The 22844-nt window shown below is 45.8% G+C and overlaps 1 protein-coding gene across 2 annotated transcripts; it reads left to right on the forward strand.

The window, feature by feature from the left end:
* The first annotated feature begins 10665 nt into the window (after positions 1–10665).
* Positions 10666–18962, forward strand: IZUMO2 (IZUMO family member 2). Of its 2 annotated transcripts, XM_055411517.2 has the most exons (7): positions 10666–10906; positions 11089–11163; positions 15275–15361; positions 15605–15625; positions 16705–16785; positions 18040–18166; positions 18920–18962. In XM_055411517.2, the coding sequence occupies exons 1-7, from the start codon at positions 10675–10677 to the stop codon at positions 18960–18962; spliced, it is 666 nt and encodes a 221-aa protein (XP_055267492.1). In that variant the 5' UTR covers positions 10666–10674. The 2 variants fall into 2 exon arrangements, with proteins under 2 accessions (XP_055267492.1, XP_088686030.1); XM_088829904.1 differs by lacking the exons at positions 15275–15361; positions 15605–15625.
* Positions 18963–22844: the final 3882 nt, after the last annotated feature.

Here is a 22844-nt window from a genome sequence, read left to right on the forward strand (position 1 = left end):
TCTTAGGCCTGTTCATGCTGATCATGCTCAGCCACCTTTCCTATGGACTCTGAACTTTGTGTTTAGTGCCTGTAAAACCGACAACAGAAGGATAAGACCCCCTCCGGACAGGGGAACCTTAAAGATCGTATCTAGGTTATTCATCGGCTAAGAGAAAATATACACTGATCAACCCTTCCTCCAGACAGGCCATAAAATTTTCTGTATCTATCAGAGTGTAACCTCAGGCTTATTGATTATTGGCTAACTGTTTGACTGTTTGAGCACATGAGCACATAGCACGTGAATGATGGTGTTACTGGGATTGTATTTTCCTTGGTTTCTGTAAGTCTCACGGAATTTGGAGTGGTGGGTTTAGACACGTATGCATGGGGTATAAAAGATTTTCACAAATGTTGGTCGGGGTCCTTGGCTAAGAGGAGACTCTGCCTTGGGCCCGCCGGTGTAATAAACTGCACTCCACTATCTGCATTGTCCTTCTAAGCGAGTTTGTTTCCCAGAACGCGTGGCTACAACAGTTCCTACCCCTATTTCCCTCGTGCCCCTGAACCTATAGAAGTTTATGACAACTTCTGATGTCCAGACACACACCCGTTTCACTATATGGCTGCCAGGGGTGGTTTTAGAATATACTTACCCATTCTTTGATCCTCCTCCCTTCAAAAGGTGGAGACTAATTCCCCTTCCTTTGAATGTGAGCCAGACTCACTGGCTTGCTTCTAACAGGTGGAATATGGTAGAAGCAATGGCGTGTGCCTTCAGAGACGAGGTCACAAAAGACATGGCTCCTTCCTCCTGGCTTTCTTTTGGAATGTCCACTCTGGGGAAAGCCAGCTGCTGTACATTGTGGACCCTTGACAAGCCTGTGGAGAGACCCACACAGCAAGGACACAACACTTTCTGCCGAGAGCCAGTGCCAGCTTTCCAGGGAGCTGTGCCGGAAGCAGATTCTCCAGCCCCAGTCTTGCCTTTGGATGACTGCAGCCCAGGCTGAACGTCACAAGACCCAGTGACAGAACTGTCCACTTCCTAATACCTGACCCATAGAAACTGTGAGATAACAAACATTTATTGTTGTTTTCAGGCAATGTGTTTGGGGGGTGCTTTTTTTAAATTGGAAGATAGTTGTTTTATAATGTTGTGTTGGTCCTGTAAGTATGCATATGTCCTTTCCCTCTTGAACCTCCCCCCGACCCCTCGCCCCATCCCGGCCCTCTAGGTTGAGCTTCCGGTGATATGTAGCAACTTCCCACTAGCTATTTCACATATGGTAATGCATGTGTTTCAGTGCTACTCTCTCAGTTTGTCCCATCCTCTCCTTCTGGGGATACTTTGTTACACAGCTGTAGGTGACTATTACACTACTCCACCATAATGGCATGAGAGAACTTTTCTGACAGTCTTGTCTTCTCTCTGAGCCAGCCCTAGACTTTCAGGATATGTTTTCTCAGCTCTCAGGTCCCTAAGTTTAAAGAAGACTTCAAGCTGATCACAAATATCCCAACCCTCAGTCCTTCTGGACCCCTAAAAGATCATTCTTCCACACTCTGGTAAAGTGTGATGTGGTCTTGTTACTCATTTGGCCAACAAGCAGGTGTCGTTTGAGAGTGGAAGCATTTAAGAACTGTGGGTTCTCTTCTTTTTTCCCCTCTGCCAGAGTTCTGACCAGCCAACCAAAATGACATCACAAAAAAATAAGTTTGTTGTTTTAAGCCACTGAGATATTCAGGCCATTTGTTATGGAAGCAGAATCCAGCCCACTCTGACTAATACGCATCTTACATGCCCCCTCACCCCATACTCAGAAGTCCCCATGCTCACATACAAATCTTGTTTTCTCTCTCTCACAACTCTCTCCCCTGCCCCAGCTCAAAAGGCCTCCCTTTTCCTTTCTGTTTCTAATTACTTCAGGTGCAGAAGATTAAGTAAATAATCTTCAGTTCATGAAACATATAAAGATAACCAGCTGTTAGATAGCACTTGCTGTGTACTATTGTAGACTCTTTATATTGCTGTAGCTCAGTTGCTAAGTTGTGTCTGATTCTTTGGACCCCATGAACTGTAGCCTGCCAGGCTCCTCTGTCCTCCACTACCCCCCGGAGTTTGCTCAAATTCATGTTAATTGAGTCAGTGAAGCTCTCTAAACATCTCATCCTCTGTCACCTCCTTCTCCTTTTGCCTTCAATCTTTCCCAACATCAGGGTCTTTTCCAATGAGTCCACTCTTCACATCAGATGGCCAGAGTATTGGAGCTTCAGTTTCATCATCAGTCCTTCCAATGAATATTCAGGGTTGATTTTCTTTAGGATGGACTGGTTGGATCTCCTTGCAGTCCAAGGGACTCTCAAGAGTCTTCTCCAGCATCACAGTTCAAAGGCATCAGTTCTTCAACATTCAGCCTTCTCATATTTTATGCTTTTCATTCTTCGGAGAACCCTATAACTTCGGGACTCTTGCTATCCCACTTTATGGATGAGGCAGTTGAGGCACAGAGAGAATTACCTAATTTCACTGAGGGCTCCCAATTATTAAGTGGAAGAACTTAATTTTAACTAATTAATTAAAACGGGCAGTCTGACCCCAGAAGGACCCTTAACTGCCTGGTTCACACAAAAGCCACTATTGTATTTCTGATTCATTTACTCCAGTTTGCCCTCGCCACCCGCCCTCTTTTCCTTCCCAGCCAGAGTCACTATTTTATCGTGTTTATTGTGGTTCTTTTCTTTGCAGGTGCTCTGACACATGGTGTATTTTTGTTTAGGACACATGCATTTTACACTTATATAAACAGCACTGGGCTGTTTTGTAACTCTTTTTCGCTCAGATGCATTCCCGGTGTGTGAGCACAGCCTCGTCTGGTGCTTCCCGCCCACAGGACCCCCCCCACCCCACCCCGTTCTGGACACCCGCAGACACCTCTCCAAGGTGATGAACACCAACTTGCCTTGGACCCACCCCTCCCCCCACCCCAACTGGGAACACCGCCGGGCTGAACAGCTTTTTCCCTGATGGGCGAGTGTGAGAACGACTTCAGCCTCTTCTCTAAAACCAGTGGGATTGCCAGACTGTGACACCTGCAGATAATCAAGTTAACCAAGTTCTACCAAATGGCGCTTTAGTGTGGCTACATCATCAGAGAAACCAAACCTGTTCTGCTCCCTGATTCTTCCTGCCTCCCACCTGGACCTGAGGCTTTGGGGCTCAGAAGCGGAGGAATGTGTGGTTGTTTCCCCACTTTTGTTTTCCAGCCCCTTCTGACAACTCCTTTTCTTAGGGGAAGTAGCCCCTTGCCTCCCTGCCTGCCTGAGACATGGCAATAGGGAAAAAGGAAAGGAAGGGCAAGATCATATCTCGATTCATGTCTCAAAGTTTGATCTGCATCGCATTAGCTGTAATTTTAAGTGGCTAATTCTGGGAAAGGTAGGCGAGGGCGGCAGGAAGCCAAGAGCGAGATGGCTCAGGTGGAAAAGAGAATTTCACTGGGGTGAGAGCACCCCCTTGTGGTTGAATCTCCCCATTATACCGTGAGTCATTTTTCTTCCCATTCACTTCAGTCGCTCAGTTGTGTCCGACTCTTCGCGACCCCATGGACCGCAGCACGCTAGGCCTCCCTGTCCATCACCAACTCTCAGCGTTTATTTAAACTCATGTCCATCGAGTCGGTGATGCCATCCAACCGTCTCATCCTCTGTCAACCAATGAACACCCAGGACTGATGTCCTTTAGGATGGACTGGTTGGATCTCCTTACAGTCCAAGGGACTCTCAAGAGTCTTCTCCAACACCACAATTCAAAAGCATCAGTTCTGCACTCAGCTTTCTTTGTATTTCAACTCTCACATCCATACACGACTACTGGAAAAAACCATAGCTTTGACTAGACAGACCTTTGTTGGCAAAGTAATGTCTCTGCTTTTTAATATGCTATCTAGGTTGGTCATAACTTTCCTCCCAAGGAGCAAGCATCTTTTAATTTCATGGCTTCAGTCACCATCTGCAGTGATTTTGGAGCCCCCCAAAATAAATTCTGTCACTGTTTCCATTGTTTCCCCATCTATTTTCCATGAAGTGGTGGGACAAGATGCCATGATCTTAGTTTTCTGAATGTTGAGCTTTAAGCCAACTTTTCACTCTCTTCTTTCACTTTCATCAAGAGGCTCTTTAGTTCTTCTTCACTTTCTGCCATAAAGGTGGTGTCATCTGCATATCTGAGGTTATTGATATTTCTCCCAACAATCTTGATTCCAGCTTGTGCTTCATCCAGCCCAGCATTTTTCATGATGTACTCTGCATATAAGCTAAATAAGCAGAGTGACAATATATAGCCTTGACGTACTCCTTTTTGTATTTGGAACCAGTCTGTTGTTTCATGTCCAGTTCTAACTGTTGCTTCCTGACCTGCATACAGATTTCTCAGGAGGCAGGTCAGGTGGTCTGGTATTCCCATCTCTTTCAGAATTTTTCACAGTTAACTGTGATCCACACAGTCAAAGGCTTTGGCATAGTCAATAAAGCAGAAATAGATTTTTTTTTTCTGGGATTCTCTTGCTTTTTTGATGATCCAGCGAATGTTGGCAATTTGATATCTGGTTCCTCTGCCTTTTCTAAAACCAGCTTGAACATCTGGAAGTTCACTGTTCACGTATTGCTGAAGCCTGGCTTGGAGAATTCTTCCCATTAACCCCAGCTAATTCAATTAGAATTGGAATCACATCTAATTCAATTCAAATGATACCTATTAGCACCATCTGTGAAGGCAATGGCAAGCCACTCCAGTACTCTTGCCTGGAAAATCCCATGGATGGAGGAGCCTGGTGGGCTGCAGTCCATGGGGTCGCTAGGGGTCGGACACGACTGAGCGACTTCACTTTCACTTTTCACTTTCACACATTGGAGAAGGAAATGGCAACCCACTCCAGTGTTCTTGCCTGGAGAATCCCAGGGACAGGGGAGCCTGGTGGGCTTCCATCTATGGGGTCACACAGAGTCGGACACGACTGAAGTGACTTAGCAGTAGCAGTAGCAGTGTGATAGAACAGCGATGTCTAATTCAAACATAATTCAAGCCCCACATGTGATTTCAAACTTTCTGCTAGCCAAAATAAAAGGTAAAAAGAAACAGGTGACACTAATTATAGTGTTTTCTTTAACTCAATAGATCCAAAATAATATCACTTCAACTTGAAACCAATATAAAAATTATTGAACTAGTTTACCTGCTATTGTACTAAGCCTTTAAAATGTTCTCAGGACAGCCCAGGTCAATGTGGACACTAGTTTTTTCATTAAAAACACTTGATCTCTGTTTAGATTTCATTACATTTACAGTTGAAGAGGTAGATTCCCATACTTAAACGTTTTTCCAAACACATTTAAAGGGTTCCGATAACAGAATTGCGGAGAAGGCAATGGAAAGCCACTCCAGTACTATTGCCTAGAAAATCCCATGGATGGAGGAAGCCTGGTTGGCTGTAGTCCATGGGGTCGCTAAGGGTCAGACACGACTGAGCGACTTCACTTTCACACATTGGAGAAGGAAATGGCAACCTACTCCAGTGTTCTTGCCTGGAGAATCCCAGGGACGGGGGAGCCTGGTGGGCTTCCGTCTATGGGGTCACACAGAGTCGGACATGATTGAAATGACTTAGCAGTAGCAGATAACAAAATTGAGGTTCCATTTTTTAAAATCTAAGTTTGAATAGATTACAGGGTCCCTCTTAGGGGTTGGGGACATTCTGGTAAAGAAGATACACATGGTGCTTGGCCTCAAGCGGCTTATCAGATGATATAAAAGAAAAACAAAAAATAATTATAAATTGTAATTAATGTTATGGCAGAAACTAACAGGATAATGATTTAGAGTTAATGGCAAACCACCACGACTCTTCAGCTAAAAATAGTTTTTACATCTCTAAAGGTTCGTCAAGTATGGATATGAGAGTTGGACTATAAAGAAAGCTGAGCACCGAAGAATTGATGCTTTTGAACTGTGGTGTTGGAGAAGACTCTTGAGAGTCCCTCAGACTGCAAGGAGATCCAACCAGTCCATCCTAAAGGAGATCAGTCCTGAATATTAATTGCAATGATTGATGTTGAAGCTGAAACTCCAATACTTTGGCCACCTGATGCGAAGAGCTGACTCATCTGAAAAGACCCTGATCCTGGGAAAGATTGAAGGCAGAAGGAGAAGGGGATGACAGAGGATGAGATGGTTGGATGGCATCACCGACTCCATGGACATGAGTTTGAGTAAATGCTGAGAGTCGGTGATGGACAGGGAGGCCTGGCGTGCTGCGGTCCATGGGGTCACAAAGAGTCGGACACGACTGAACTGAACTGAAATGTTAAACAAGTCGGAATAATATTTTGTGACATGTGAAAACCATGCAATTTGAATTTCAGTGTCCATAAATAAAGTTTTATTGGGACACAGCCACATCTTTTCATTTCCATATTGTCTGTGGCTGCTTTCCTATTACAGTAGCAAGAGAACTATGGATCACAAATCCTAAAACATTTACAACCTGGCCCTTTCAGGGTGTAGGCTGATCTCGAAAGTAGAGGATAACAGAGGGAGACAGGGAGGAGTAATGTGAGAGGACTTCTCAGAGGAGGTGAAGCAGCAAAGTGTCATGAGGCATTTAGGAAAGTCCAAATATGGCTAAACCAATCAAACCAATGCTAAATATCCTGAGTGTGAGTTTACTTTAGGTATTCTAGATACCTCATATAAGCAGAATTATGCAGTATGTGTCTTTTGTGACCGGCTTTATTCCACTCAGCATAGTGACCAGCAAGGTTTTTCCATGCTGTCACATATATCAGAATTTCCTTCCTTTCTGACTGAATAATCAAATCCTGTTGCATGGGTATACCACATTTTGTTTACCCATTTAATTAATGGGTTGCTTCCACATTTCAGTTTTTGTGAATAATGGTGCTATAAAAATGGGTGTACAAAGATCTTTTTCAGTCTCTGCTTTCAACTCTTTTGGATAAATACCCAGAAGTCGAATTTCTGGGTCATATAGTAATCGTATTTTTAATTATTTGAGAAACATCCACACCGTTTTCCATCGCAGTGGTGCCCTTTTACATTCCCAGTGACTGCACAAGGGTTCCATTTCTCCACATCTTTACCAACACTTGTCATTTTTTGTTGTTTAGATAGTTCAGTTCAGTTGCTCAGTCGAGTCCGACTCTTTGCGACCCCATGAATCACAGCACGCCAGGCCTCCCTGTCCATCACCAACTCCCGGAGTTCACTCAAACTCATGTCCACAGAGTCGGTGATGCCATCCAGCCATCTCATTCTCTGTCGTCCCCTTCTCCTCCCACCCCCAACCTTTCCCAGCATCAGAGTCTTTCCCAGTGAGTCAACTCGTCGCATGAGGTGGCGAAAGTATTGGAGTTTCAGCTTTAGCATCAGTCCTTCCAATGAACACCCAGGATTGATCTTCTTTAGAATGGACAGGTTGGATCTCCTTGCCGTACAAGGGACTCTCAAGAGTCTTCTCCAACACCACAATTCAAAAGCATCAATTCTTCGGTGATCAGCTTTCTTCACAGTCCAACTCTCACATCCATACATGACCACGGGAAAAACCATAGCCTTGACTAGACGGACCTTTGTTGGCAAAGTAAGGTCTCTGCGTTTCAGCTGCAGCATCATCTTAATTGGTGTGAGGTGGTAGCGCATTGTGTTTTTTTTAAAATAATTTCTTTTATTTATTTATTTTTGGCTGTGCTAGGTCTTTGCTGTACTCTGGCTTTCTTTAGTTCTGGAGAGTGGGGGCTACTCTCTAGTTGTGGTACCTGGGCTTCTCATTGTGGTGGCTTCTCTTGTTGCAGAGCTTAGGCTCTAGGGGTACACAGGCTTCAGTAGTTGCAACATGTGGGCTCAGCAGTTGCAGTTCACAGACTCTAGAGCACAGGCTCAGTAGTTGTGGTGCAAAAACTTAGCTGTTCCTTGGCACATGGGATCTTCCTGGACCAGGGATCGAACCCTTGTCCCCTGCATTGGCAGGAGGATTCTTATCTACTGCACCACCAGGAAGGTCCTCTCACTGTGGTTTGATTTGTATTCTCCTAATGCTCAGTTCCAAATAGGAAAAGGAGTACGTCAAGGTTGTATATTGTCACCCTGCTTATTGAACTTATATGGAGAGTACATCATGAGGAACGCTGGGCTGGAAAAAGCACAAACTGGAATCAAGATTGCCAGTAGAAATATCAATAACCTCAGATATGCAGATGACACCACCCTTATGGCAGAAAGTGAAGAGGAACTCAAAAGCCTCTTGATGAAAGTGAAAGAGGAGAGTGAAAAGGTTGGCTTGAAGCTCAAAATTCAGAAAACGAAGATCATGGCATCTGATCCCATCACTTCATGGGAAATAAATGGGGAAACAGTGGAGATAGGGTCAGACTTTATTTTGGGGGGCTCCAAAATCACTGCAGATGCTGACTGCAGTCATGAAATTAAAAGATGCTTACTCCTTGGAAGGAAAGTTATGACCAACCTAGATAGCATATTAAAAAGCAGAGACATTACTTTGCCAACAAAGGTCCATCTAGTCAAGGCTATGGTTTTTCCCGTGGTCATGTATGGATGTGAGAGTTGGACTGTGAAGAAAGCTGATCACCGAAGAATTGATGCTTTTGAACTGTGATGTTGGCGAAGACTCTTGAGAGTCCCTTGGACTGCAAGGAGATCCAACCAGTCCATTCTAAAGGAGATCAATCCTGGGTGTTCATTGGAAGGACTGATGCTAAAGCTGAAACTCCAATACTTTGGCCACCTCATGAGAAGAGTTGACTCACTGGAAAAGACTCTGATGCTGGGAGGGATTGGGGGCAGGAGGAGAAGGGGACGACAGAGAATGAGATGGCTGGATGGCATCACCGACTCGACGGATATGAGTTTGAGTGAACTCCGGGAGTTGGTGATGGACAGGGAGGCCTGGCGTGCTGTGATTCATGGGGTCGCAAAGAGTCGGACACGACTGAGCGACTGAACTGAACTGAATGCTCAGTGATGTTGAGCGTCTTTTCAAGTGCTTATTTGCCATTCTTATATCTTCTTTGGAGAAATATCTATTCAAATCCTCTGTCCATTTTTAATTGACACTAACATTTAATTAATCTCTATATGTTATGTTTTCTTGAAGAGATCTCTAGTCTTTCCTATTCTATTGTTTTCTTCTATTTCTTTGCATTGATCAATGAGGAAGGCTTTCTTATCGCTCCTTGCTGTTCTTTGGGACTCTGCATTCAGATGGGTATATCTTTCCTTTTCTCCTTTGCCTTTAGCACCTCTGCTTTTCTTAGCTATTTGTAAGGCCTCCTCAGACAGTCATTTTGCCTTTTTGCATTTCTTTTTCTTGGAGATGATCTTGGTCCCTGCCTCCTGTACAATGTCACGAACCTCTGTTTGTAGTTCTTCAGGCACTCTATCATGTATAATATCTTGAATCTATTTGTCACTTCCACTGTATAATCGTGAAGGGTTTGATTTCGGTCATACCTAAATGGTCTAGTGGTGTTCCCTACATTCTTCAATTTCAGTCAGAATTTTGCAATAAGGAGTTCACAATCTGAGCCACAGTCAGCTCCCAGTCTTGTCTTGCTGACTGTATAGAGCTTCTCCACCTTCAGCTGCAAAGAACAGAATCACTTTAATTTCAGTATTGACCATCTGGTGATGTCCATGTGTAGAGTTGTCTCTTGCGTTGTTGGAAGAGGGTGTTTGCTATGACCCTCTTACTATTAGCCTTTGCCCTACTTCATTTTGGAGAGAGAGAGATACAGTGGGTGAGAGTGTTAATAAGGTATATTCGAGCATTAATTGTACTGTTCCTGCAACTTTTCTCTGGGTTTAAAGATTTTTCCAAAAAAAACAACAACCCAGGGCAAAAACAAAGTACATTTTCCTCTTCTGTGGAGTCACTGAATTTGTTAAATATTAATCAAGCACCTAGGGCGTGCCAGACATTAGACAAGAGCAGTGAACACAACCCTGACCTCGGGGCACTAGCATACCAGGAGCTCATCATATATCACAAGGTTTATTTGCTTCTCAGCACTTAATGCTGTGTCAGGATCTTATTTACTAATCGGTTTACTAGGTTTTACATTTCTCTTTCTGGCCGCACCTCCTTTCACCTCTGCTAGAAGGAACCTCATGAACAGGAACTGTGTCCATTTCCTTCAGTCTGTCTCCAGCGCCCAGTACATAGTGGGCTTTCCACTGACATTTCTTTAACTGTAAACTATGCGAGTAGAGACTATCTCTGTCTCCGAGCTCCATCAGGCGCCTAGAACTGGGCCGTAGATGTTCAACAAATATCTGTTGAATTAAAGAATGTAAGTGCTGAAGAGAGCAAGGATCTCCTGCTTGTCTCGGCTCTAACCCTAGTTTCTGGAGGAGCACCTGGCACATAGTAGGTGCTCAGTACACATAAGCGGAAAGAATGAATGTTAGGTCCAAGAGCGCAGGGCGGAGGCTTCCGGGTTTTGGAGACTGTCTCCTTGGCTCCCAGCTCCACGCCTGGCACACAGTAGGTGCTCAGCCAACCCGCCCCAGCGCGCACTCCCCCGGGCCTCCCTGACCCCGCCTCTGCCTGAGGGGCGGGGCCGACCGAGGAGCCGTCTGTGACGTCACAAAGGCCCCGCCATGCCTCTGGCCTGGGCCCTCCTGCTGCTCTTGGGCCTGAGCGCCCGCCGAGACTGGGGCTGCCTGCAGTGCGACCACTCGGTGCGGGAGGCCCTGAAGCAGCTGCGCCTCGCCCTCATCCCCAGCCGCTTCCAACGAGGACAGCTGCAGGCGCGCGCTCAGGTCGTGCTGCGGGGCATGGAAGGGCCTTTCTTCCGGGACTACGCGCTGAACGCCTTTGTGGGCAGAGTGGGTGCGTGCTGGGGCGGGGAGAGGCCCTGGCCCTTGGAGAACGGGACCAGTGGGCTAGCCCGAGGCTGGGGGCGGGGGGAAGGCCACGCCCTCGGGGGCGGGCCAGTCCCGAAGGGAGGTGGAGTCGATCATCCCTTGGCTTTACCCGGGACCCACGGGAATTTCCTCCCCTCTCGTCCCCAGGAATAGGCCATCTGGACCTAGTGGCGTCCTTTGTCAAGAATCAAACAAACAACTTAATGGCTAATTCTCTGAGAGGTAGGAGCTAAGAGGGAAGACCTTTTTCCAGTTCCCTTGCCCCTCCTCCCTTTCCACCGGTCCACTAGGCCTTCTCTTCATATAAAAATTTTTAAAATCGCACGTGTAGCCTTTACTGTGTGTCTGACAGAGTTCTAGAAAAGCCTAGGACAGTTCATCAAGGTGGGCGTTGTTGTGACCTGCCCTTTACGGAGGGGAAGACTGAGGCTCAGAGTGGTTAGGCAACATGCCAGCCCCGTCTTTTTGTTTTTTTCTTACTCCTTGGAAGGAAAGTTATGACCAACCTAGATAGTATATTGAAAAGCAGAGACATTACTTTGCCAACAAAGGTCCGTCTAGTCAAGGCTATGGTTTTTCCAGTGGTCATGTATGGATGTGAGAGTTGGACTGTGAAGAAAGCTGATAGCCGAAGAATTGATGCTTTTGAACTGTGGTGTTGGAGAAGACTCTTGAGAGTCCCTTGGACTGCAAGGAGATCCAACCAGTCCATTCTAAGGGAGATCAATCCTGGGTGTTCATTGGAAGGACTGATGCTAAAGCTGAAACTCCAATACTTTGGCCACCTCATGCGACGAGTTGACTCACTGGGAAAGACTCTGATGCTAGGAAAGGTTGGGGGCAGGAGGAGAAGGGGACGACCGAGAATGAGATGGCTGGATGGCATCACCGACTCGATGGACATGAGTTTGAGTGAACTCCGGGAGTTGGTGATAGACGGGGAGGCCTGGCGTGCTGTGATTCATGGGGTCGCAGAGAGTCGGACACACTGAGCGACTGAACTGAACTGAACTGATGCAAATAAAGTTTTATTGGAACACAGCCACACCCATTTATGTATGTATTGTTTATGTTGCTCCTGCTCACCAAGGGAGAGCTGAGCAGGGACAATGACCCTTAACTCTTAAAATATTGACTCTCTGGACGGACCTTCACAAAAAAGCTTGTAGCCGCAGGTCTCAACTCAGGTTGTAGGCTGGAATCCCCTGGGAAACTTCTAAAACAATCTAGGAGCCCAGGCAGCAGTCCCTGCCAATTAAATCATAATATAGGGGACGGGGCCTAAACATCAGTCATTTTTAAAGCTCTCACCTTTTTAAAAAATGATTTTTATATTTCGAAGAAATTCTAATAGAAAGTTGCATGAATAGTACAATAATAAACATTGTATACACCATTCTTTTTTAATATTTTTATTTGGCTGTTCCAGGTCTTAGTTCCAACATGTGGAATCTAGTTCCCCAACAAGGGATCAAACCAGGGCCCCCTGCTTTGGGAGCACGAAGTCTTAGCCACTGGAAAGTGAAAGGAAAGTCACTCATTCGTGTCCAACTCTTTGCTACCCCCTGGACTGGAGTCTGTCAGGCTCCTCCGTCCAAGAGATTTTCCAGGCAAGGTTATTGGAGTGGGTTGCCATTTCCTTCTCCAGAGGATCTTCCCAACCCAGGGATCGAACGTGGGTCTCCCCCATTGTAGGGAGACACTTTACTGTCTGAGCCACCAGGGAAGTCACCATTCTTAACATTTCACTACATGGTAACCTCTAGCCACATTTGGTCTCTGTGTGTGTGTGTAACCATTTCAGAGTTAGTGACACTTCAACTCTAAATTCTTCAGCAGGCAGTCTCCTAAAAACAAAGACATTTTCTCGCACAATGAATGTAACTTGGAATTTCTATTACAGTGTATACAGATTTATATTACAATTCCATAGTATCACCTAATAATTAATCTTCATTCAAATGTTCCCAGTTGTTTCAATCATGCTATTCATAGGTAGTTTTCTTTCAATCCTGGATCTGTTCTGATTCAGCTGTCTTTTATGACAATGGCATTTTTGAAGAGCCTGGGTCAATGATTCTACCAACTAATATTATTGGAGGTTGGCTACATAGACATGGACACCCCAGTGGCTGATCTTAGTTATTCTGTCTCCATCTCCCCCATAGATCAACCTGCTACCTCGTGGCTCACAGCAACCACCATGAATCACACTGTTAGCATAGACTACATGGTGTGGCCCAAGGCTCCCAAGTGAATAAAGACACACTTGACAGGCAGGATATTCCGAAGGACTTAGAGGTTACCTCCCAGGAGGTAGGGAGTCAGATGAGAGCCAAAGCTTTTGTGGAATGTGCACATTTGGACAACTCAGGCCTTCTGAGTTAACGCTTTACTACACAATATCTCAAATGGGGACAAATGCCATGGAGAAAAGAATAAAACAGGGACCAGGGGATAGGGAGTGCTGGGAATAGGGGCGGGGCTTGCAGGTAAAAACAGGCAGCCAGGGGACTTCCCTGGTGGTCCAGTGGTTAAGACTCTGCACTTCCACTGCAGGGTGTATGGGTTCAATTCCTGGTCTGGGAACTAAGATCTCACATGCAGCATGGTGCAACCAAAAAAAAAAAAAAACATAAAAGGATGTTTTTTTAAAAAAAATAAGGCAGCCAAGAAGGTTGTCACTGAAAGATTAGCATGTGAGAAAAGATGTGGAGGAGAGGGGGAAGCAACTACAAAGGGGTAGAAATCTAGGGTAGAAGGCTGAAGGCAGAAGGGATAACCATGGTAATACCTGAGATGGGCCAATGATTGGCATGTTCACAGAACCTCGAGGAGGCCAGGGAGGCTGTAGTGGAGAGGAGAGAGAGCAAGGAAGAACGGTAGAAGATGAGATTCTAGAGGTAACAGGGTGGGCATGCATAGATTGTTACCTATTAATTGGTAGGGACTTATAATGGTAAGGACTTTTGACTTCTACTCTGGGTCACATAGGATGCTGAGCAGAAGCGTGATGCTAGTGAACTGCCTGAGCTTTTAATGGGGTCCCCCTGTCTGCAGAGAACAGATTTAGCAGGGCAGTGGGGAAGGCTGGGGGACCAGTGAGAAGGTTGTAGCAATCAATGGCCCAGGCAAGAGACGATGATGGCTGGCACCATGATGGCAGTAGTGGAGGGGTAAGAAATGTTGGATTTCTGGACCTCTCTTGAATATTCACAGACAGGGTTTGCTCATATGCATGCTGACAAACTGCATGTGAAATGTAAGGAAAAAAAAGAGTCAAAGCACCAAGGATTTTGGCTTGGGTGACTAGAAACATGTCGGCTCCCTCAATGAAGATGGAAAAGACTTTGTCTTCATAGATGGAGTTGGAAGTGGGTTTGGAGGAGGATATCAAGGTTCAGTCTTAGACTCACTGAGTTTAAGATTAGACATTGAAGGTGGAGATCCTGAATGGGTAGTTAGATATATGCCCCTGGATATCAGGGAGTGGTCTAGGTTAGTGACACCAGCTCCGGAGGCATCAGTGTAGCTAGAATGGCGCTGTCCAATGGAGATATGTGAGGCACAAATAGTCACACAGGTAATTTAAAAATTTCTGGTAGCCACATCTTTAAAAAGGCAAACAGAAGCAGGTAAAATAAACTTTTAAAGCCTTGATTTAACCTGATACCTAAAATATTCCCATTTGAACATGAGAGCAACACAAAAACTATTGAGACATCGTACAGTTATTTTTTTCATACCGTGTCTTTGAAATCCAGCATCCATTTTACACTAACATCATCTCTCAATTCAGACCAGCCCATTTCAAGTGCTCAGTCCCCATGTGTGTCTAGTGACCGCCATATTGGACAGTGCATGTCCAGGTAATATACAAAACTATTCAGCTGGATGAAATCGTGAAGGTGTGCGTGTAGACAGAACAGAAGAAAAGAGGAGAGCAGGTCAGGGCAAAGGAGAGGAGAGGTGCTCGAGTCCACCCTTCTATTACCAGATGAGGAAACTGAGGCCAAGGGAGGACGGTTTAGCCTGGGTGCCTGCAGTGGATCAGAAGGTAGATGTAGGTCCTCCAGGCCATGGATTTGCCCAGTGGATCCAGAGGAATAGACAGTCTTGCTTAGAAAAGGAGTTTCCTCATCCCTCCTCTCTTCTTTTAAGTGTTTGTTTCGGCTGCATCTCAACTGGGGATAACCCTGCCCTTGGCAGTGAAAGTTCAGAGTCCTAACCAATGGACCGGCAGGGAATTCCCATCACCCCTTCTCTTTGAAGCTGCAGGTGGGGAGGCTTGCTGAGTGCCTCCCGCCAAATAAGGATCTGTTTCTTTCCTCAGATGAGCCTCTGCTGGATGAACTGGTGACTCTTAGGGAGAGGGTAATCAAGGAACTCAAGAAAGTGTTAAGATCATATGAATTAAAAGGTGTGGCATCTCTCTCCTTTAAGCCCCCTTCTCCCCTTCCTCCTCATCACTTGATTCCCTTCTCCTACCTTGTCGTCCACCCTCCTCTCTTACCTCCCCTGTGACTCAGCCTTCTCTGCCTCTCCCCCAAATTCCCTTCTCTCCTTTTCCAATCTCACTCCTTCCTCCCTCTCCCGGTCCTTTCCCATTAAATTCTTAAATTGCTGACCCAGTCTAAATCACCTCTGATCTTTTCTCTTGCAGCCTGCGATCCCAAAATTTGCCGTAAGTCCTGGGTTTTTTGTCTCTTCTTCCCTTTGCTACCCTCCTACCCTTTTGGGCTTCCCTTGTGGCTCAGCTGGTAAAGAATCCGTCTGTAATGTGGGAGACCTGGGTTTGATCCCTGGGTTGGGAAAATCCCCTGGAGAAGGGAAAGGCTACCCACTCCAGTATTCTGGCCTGGAGAATTCCATGGACTGTATAGTCCATTGGGTCACAAAGAGTCGGACACGAGTGAGCAACTTTCACTTCATTTTACCCCCTTTTGACCTTGTTCCCCCAAAATCAAGCCCTGCTATCACACCTACTCCATCTGGTGTTTCCTCCACCCCAAAGCTATGGCACCAAGGGATATCTGATTTTTGAGGGCTTATGAAAGTCACTGCAACCTGCAAAAAAGGATTTGTGGGGGAGATTTTAGGCTAGGATAGGCTATGTTGTAGTGAAAAATAAACCCCCACATCTCAGTGGTTTAACGGAGAAAGGGTTTATTTCTCTTTTGCCAAAATTCCATTGAGAGTTGAACATATTCCAAGTGGCTCAAGGGTCCAGGCTGCACCTATGTCATGACTGCTAAGCTAGCTCCAGAAAGGAGAGATAATAGAGAATCCCGCAGGACCTTTTATAACTAGGCCTGGGAGTGACATACATCCCTCTGCCCACCTTCCACTGACCAGAACTCAGTCACATGGGTGCAACCTACTACAAAGGAGCTTGGGAAATGTCGTCTTCCTGTGTGTCAGGAAGCAGGGAAGACAGATGAGTGAGCAGGCAGCCAGTCTATGCCTCTGGGGGCAGCAGAATGGGAATAGAGAAGAAAACACATTCTTTCGGTAGACATTTAATTTAACATAATCACATGTCTACCAACTGAATGTTAAGTCAACTACACAACTGAGTTCCACCCTTCAGTAATTATGTACAAACTATTTTCAATGTGACTCATCAGTGCATTGAGCAAAACGGGACCTCCAAATTTAGGAAGGCCAAGGGACTCCCTCTCTTCTTTCCCCCTCTGCCTTCCTGCCCTTTGCCAGTCCTCTGGTATCTCCCCTCATCCCATGTCTCCCTTTCCTCTTGCTCAGGCTTGCTGAAAGAAGAAGTCCTGGATTGTTTACATTGTCAGATGATCAGTCCCAAATGCATCAGAGAAAAGTACTGTTTCAGTAAGCTCCTGGAGTAGGGGAAGGCATGGGACAGGTGCATGAGAGGTGAAGTCAGCAGCATCCCAGCATACAGCTTTTTTAAAAGATGTTTATTTCTTTATTTGGCTGTACCAGGTCTTAGTTGCAGCATGTGGGATCTAATTCTCTGATCAGGGATGGAACACAAGTCCCCCTGTATTGGGAGTGTGGGCAGAGTCTTAGCCACCCGACTATGAGAGAACTCCTGAATATGGCTTTTGAGGTCTCCCACATACAACCTTGAACCCTTCCCTTGCCATTTGATTAATGTATGGCCCAGAAGTTGCTTCCATATTCTGAAATTCACTTTCCTCGTACTAACTGGAAGAACCCTCTGTAACTTAACAATGCTTCTAAGGCCAAAATGGCAGGTACTGGAAAAGCATTTTATTTATAGTCAGTGCCATACTTGGGGAGTATGGCAGGATGTGCTGAATTCACTCATTCAGAGGCTTTAAAAATATGTATCTTTATAGTACAAAGCATAATACAGTGAACTGCTATAAATCCATCAAAATTGAATAGTCATGTTCAACTTTTCACATACTGTTCCCACTCTCTCTCTCACTGTTCCTCTCTCTCCCTTACTTCAATAAAGTCTCAGAATTCCCCTCCTCAGAGAGAACTCCCTGATCACACACTAAAGGATCACTTCCCTGTGAGATGTGGGCTTCCCTGGTGGCTCAGATGGTAAAGAATCTGCCTGCAATGCAGGAGACCTGGTTTGATCCCTGGGTCAAGAAGATCCCCTGAAGAAGGGAATGGCAACCCACTCCAGTATCCTTGCCTGGAGAATTCCATGGACAGAGGAGACTGGCGGGCTACAGTTCATGGGGTTGCAAAGAGTCAGAACTGAGGGACTAACGTTTTCACCAAGTCCTCTCCGCCACCCCCACCCCCCATCCAATGAGATGCATTTGGCGCTGCGCTCTTCACTGTCAATGTGCTGTGCTATGTTGACTGATCCATGAGAACAAGGATGTTTGCCAAAGGAATTCCCAGCAGGATCCCAAAAGCCTAGAAAGGTGCCTGGGACACAGAATATGAGGAATGGACGAATGAAAAAGTCAGACCCAGGAAAGGGCAGGGACCAAGCAGGGAGAAGGGAGAGAGAGGCCCGACCCTCGCCAGGTTGCCGAGTGAGCAGATGGGTGTGGGTGCCTGCCCAAGGAAGGGTGATGACTTGGAGGTGGGGCTGTCTCCCCTCCCTCCCCACTGCCCGCCCCTCCACCCCAGTCGACGGGCAGCCCCGCATGGACCTGCAGTATCATAAGAAAAATGAATTCCAGTGGGATCTTGGCCTGACTGGCAGCATCATTTCTGTGTGTCTGGCTGTCTTGGCCTTTGGTGTCATCGTGGCTTCGTGAGTCATCCCTAACCTCTCCTGAGGTCTCCAAAATCTCCCACTGGGCCCTTCAAGGAATGGCACTGCCCTGGGTCAGTCACTGTGTCATTTGGGAATCTCCTCCGCAGTCCCTTTATGCCTCCATCTCTGTTTCCTCTGTCTCTCCGCCCCCTCACTGTCTCTTTTTTGTTTCTTTTATATATCTCTCTCCATCTCTTTCTCCTTTCTGGGCCCAAGACAGAGCAGGTAGGTGTGGCCCCATGCTCTCCCCCACCCCTGAGCCCCATTATGTCTTTCCTGAGTCCTCAATCCAGAGCCTCCTGTCTTTTTCCCTTCTTTCTGTTTCCACATTTCATACCCTGTCTCCCAGTCCCATGGACGGAGGGGCCTGGTGGGCTGCAGTCCATGGGGTCGCTAAGAGTCGGACACGACTGAGCGACTTTACTTTCACTTTTCACTTTCATGCATTGGAGAAGGAAATGGCAACCCACTCCAGTGTTCTTGCCTGGAGAATCCCAGGGACGGGGGAGCCTGGTGGGCTGCCATCTATGGGGTCACACAGAGTCGGACAGGACTGAAGTGACTTAGCAGCAGCACCAGCTCCTCATGTAACTGATTGGCTGAGAACCCTGGAAATCTGCCCGGAGACTCATGATGTCGCTGGCTGAGCCAAATAAAGCCAATGATTGGAGGGAAAGTTTTGGGTGGTCGGTAGACCTGGTGGGGTCTGAAGTTCTTTTTCTAACCGGTGGGCTTTTTATCTCTGACCAGGGCTATTACATACAGGCGAAACCGAAAACTCCTGCTTCAGTAGGGCGCTGGTTTTGAGGTTTGTAAGGGGAAAGGAAAGGAAGTTTATTAAAGTCTGTGACAAATTCCTCAATGTCTCCCTCAGTGTCTGGAGGACTCTGCCTCAGCTGGCGTAGCTCTGCACAGGTGACTGAGCGCTTCTCAAGGGTTGGGACCATGTCTCACGCATCTGTCGATTCCAATTACCCTAACTCAAAGTAGAAGTTATTTAGACTTTCAAGAGTGATCGATAACGATGAGGACTTGAAGGGGGCAACCATTCCTACTTTTGGGGAAAAAAAAGCATCCGAAAGGAGAAGCACTGTGGTGCAACCATAAAGGTCGCAAGCTTGCCACCTGTTGCCAGGATACCAGTTTTAGTACCTGCGCAGTAGAGCTCACTTTGGGGCGGTTTTGAAGAGAGATAACAGAGGATAAGGATAAGAGAGATAACCTCTGAAACAGAACTATCTCCAGCCGAGAGGGTTTTAGAGTGATTTCCAGCCTCTCCAAGTGCAGGCATACTTCTCAGGAGGCCGCAGACGCTGGTTCCCTTGGCCACGTTGCTCCTGATGCGCTCGCCATCCCCTTCACCTGCACTGCTGGCCTGTGCTTGGGGGTACTGCAGCACCTTCGTAGATGCTCACTTCTTAAGCTGGTGAGCAGACCAGTACCTACCCCGGGAAAGGTTTTAGCTTGGCGGGATGAGAGCCTAAGCTGGTGGCTTCAAAACACTTTTTGCTTGGGTAGTAGTGTTGTTTTGATTTTTAGAAATATCTTCACACTACAGGTCCGGACACTGCCTAAGTTCCTGGGAATTTCCTTGGAGCAATGCACAATAGATGGGTACTTAAATTGTTCATAAATTATAGTGTGATAAAAAAAATTATAGTGTGATGAGAGCTCCAGGAGAGCTCAGTCTGGGGTGGGAGAGACAGATAGTTACCTAATAATTACAATACAGCAATTATTATACTAGCAAGGTAGCGGGAACCCAAGGGTGGGAGTTGCCAATTCTGGCTAAGCCAAATGGCGATGGAATGGAGCAGGACTCCATGGTCCTTCCCTGCCATGTCCTCAGCCAGCCTTTTCCCCCCGCTGTGGAAAAACTTCAACCAAAGAATAAGCATCATCAGAAAAATGAGAAAATGCAGAAGAGGAAACAAAAAACAATCCAACAAGACTAAATAAGAGTTTAATATTTAAGCATTGTTAACTCTTGAGAGTCCCTTGGACTGCAAGGAGATCCAACCAGTCCATTCTAAAGGAGATCAGTCCTTTAGAGAGATCAGGGTGTTCACTGGAAGGACTGATGCTGAAGCTGAAACTCCAATACTTTGGCGACCTCATGCAAAGAGTTGACTCACTGGAAAAGACTCTGATGCTGGGAGGGATTGGGGGCAGGAGGATAAGGGGATGTCAAAGAATGAGATGGCTGGATGGCATCACCGACTCGATGGAGGTGAATTTGAGGGAACTCTGGGAGTTGGTGATAGACAGGGAGGCCTGGCGTGCTGTGATTCATGGGGTCGCAAAGAGTCGGACATGACTGAGCGACTGAACTGAAGGAACTTTAGTTCCTTCTCAGGGGTTATAGCTAATATTCTGAGCCACATCCTATGAGCTGTCTTGTAGATATTTAAATACCACCCCCATCATGTGGAAGAAGTTATCTACATGATGGCCAGACTGTAGCTGTGACATAAACTGCCACAATTCTGAGAATTGGCCTCAAGGAAATAGGAACAAATCAATCTTGAAACTGAAGGTTAATTGTACTTAAAATAATCAAGATGACGCTAGTCAGACCACCGATGACCAACTTCAAGATGACTGTCAGAGCTGACTGTGCTGTTTCTGCATGTAGCCCACTCAACCTATAAAAGCTTTGTCTACTGGTTATGGGGGGGGTGTCTGCCATCCCCCCAACTTCAGTTCAGTTCAGTTGATCAGTCACATCCGACTCTTTGTGACCCCATGAATGATTCACACAGCACACCAGGCCTCCCTGTCCATCACCAACTCCCAGAGTTTACCAAAATTCATGTCCATTGAGTCGGTGATGCCATCCAACCATCTCATCCTCTATCGTCCCCTTCTCCTCCTGCCCTCAATCTTTCCCAGCATCAGGGTCTTTTCCAATGAGTCAGCTCTTCGCATCCAGGTGGCCAAAGTATTGCAGTTACAGCTTCAAGATCAGTCCTTCCAATGAACACCCAGGACTGATTTCCTTTAGGATGAACTGGTTGGATCTCCTTGCAGTCCAAGGGACTCTCAAGAATCTTCTCCAACACCACAGTTCAAAAGCATCAATTCTTCTGTGCTCAGCTTTCTTTATAGTCCAACTCTCACATCCATACATGACTACTGGAAAAACCATAGCCTTGACTAGACAGACCTTTGTTGGCAAACTGATGTCTCTGCTTTTTAATATGCTGTCTAGGTTGGTCATAAATTTCCTTTCAAGGAGTAAGCGTCTTTTAATTTCATGACTGCAGTTGCCATCTGCAGTGATTTTGAAGCCCAAAAAGATAGTCAGCCACTGTTTCCCCATCTATTTGCCGTGAAGAGCAATATTGCATAGGAATCTGGAATGTTAGGTCCATGAATCAAGGTAAATTGGAAGTGGTCAAACAGGAGATGGCAAGAGTGAATGTCGACTTTCTAGGAATCAGTGAACTAAGATGGACTGGAATGGGTGAATTTAACTCAGATGGCCATTATATCTAATACTGTGGGCAGGAATCCCTTAGAAGAAATGGAGTAGCCATCATGGTCAACAAAAGAGTCCGAAATGCGGTGCTTGGATGCAATCTCAACAACAGAATGATCGTTCATTTCCAAGGCAAACTGTTCAATATCACAGTAATCCAAGTCTATGCCCTGACCAGTAACGCTGAAGAAGCTGAAGTTGAATGGTTCTATGAAGACCTACAAGACCTTTTAGAACTAACACTCAAAAAAGATGTCCTTTTCATTAGAGGGGACTGTAATGCAAAGCTAGGGAGTCAAGAATCACCTGGAGTAACAGGCAAATTTGACTTTGAAGTACAGAATAAAGCAGGGCAAAGGCTAATAGAGTTTTGCCAAGAGAACTCACTGGTCATAGCAAACACCCTCTTCCAATAACACAAGAGAAGATTCTACACATAGATATCACCAGATGGCCAATATAAAAATCAGATCAATTATATTCTTTGCAGCCAAAGATGGGGAAGCTCTATACAGTCAGCAAAAAGAAAACCAGGAGCTGACTGGCTCAGATCATGAACTCTTTATTGCTAAATTTAGACTGAAATTGAAGAAAGTGGGGGAAATCACTAGACCATTCATGTATGACCTAAATCAAATCCCTTATGATTATACAGTGGAAGTGAGAAATAGACTTAAGGGACTAGATCTGATAGATTGCCTGATGAACTATGGATGGAGGTTCATGACATTGTACAGGAGACAGGGATCAAGACCATCCCCAAGAAAAAGAAATGCAAAAAAAGCAAAATGACTGTCTGAGGAGGCCTTACAAATAGCTGTGAAAAGAAGAGAAGTAAAAAGCAAAGGAGAAAAGGAAAGATATACCCAAGTTGCCAGCATCCAAAATAAAGCACATTTTCTTCTCCACCAGCCTTGTCTTTTTATTGGCTTTTGAGCAGCAAGCAGTGTGATCCCACTTTCACTTATAGAAATAGAGGAAAGTTTCCTACAGGAGGCTGTAAGAGCTTTTCCTGCAAGAAAAGTAGGAATTTTCCAAAAGTAGAAAAGAAAGGATATTGTGGGCAGAGGGAACAGAACACACAAAGATCAAGAGATGGGAACTATTAATAACTTGACATAGATGGTGTTTTCCATCTACATCACATATTTTACTGGCGTTACTTATATTAACCTATTCAAACCTCACAACCCA

The sequence above is a fragment of the Moschus berezovskii genome, chromosome 22 (assembly GCF_049115385.1).
Source record: "Moschus berezovskii isolate FMDL1 chromosome 22, NW_MosBer_1.0, whole genome shotgun sequence".
Taxonomy (NCBI): domain Eukaryota; kingdom Metazoa; phylum Chordata; class Mammalia; order Artiodactyla; family Moschidae; genus Moschus; species Moschus berezovskii.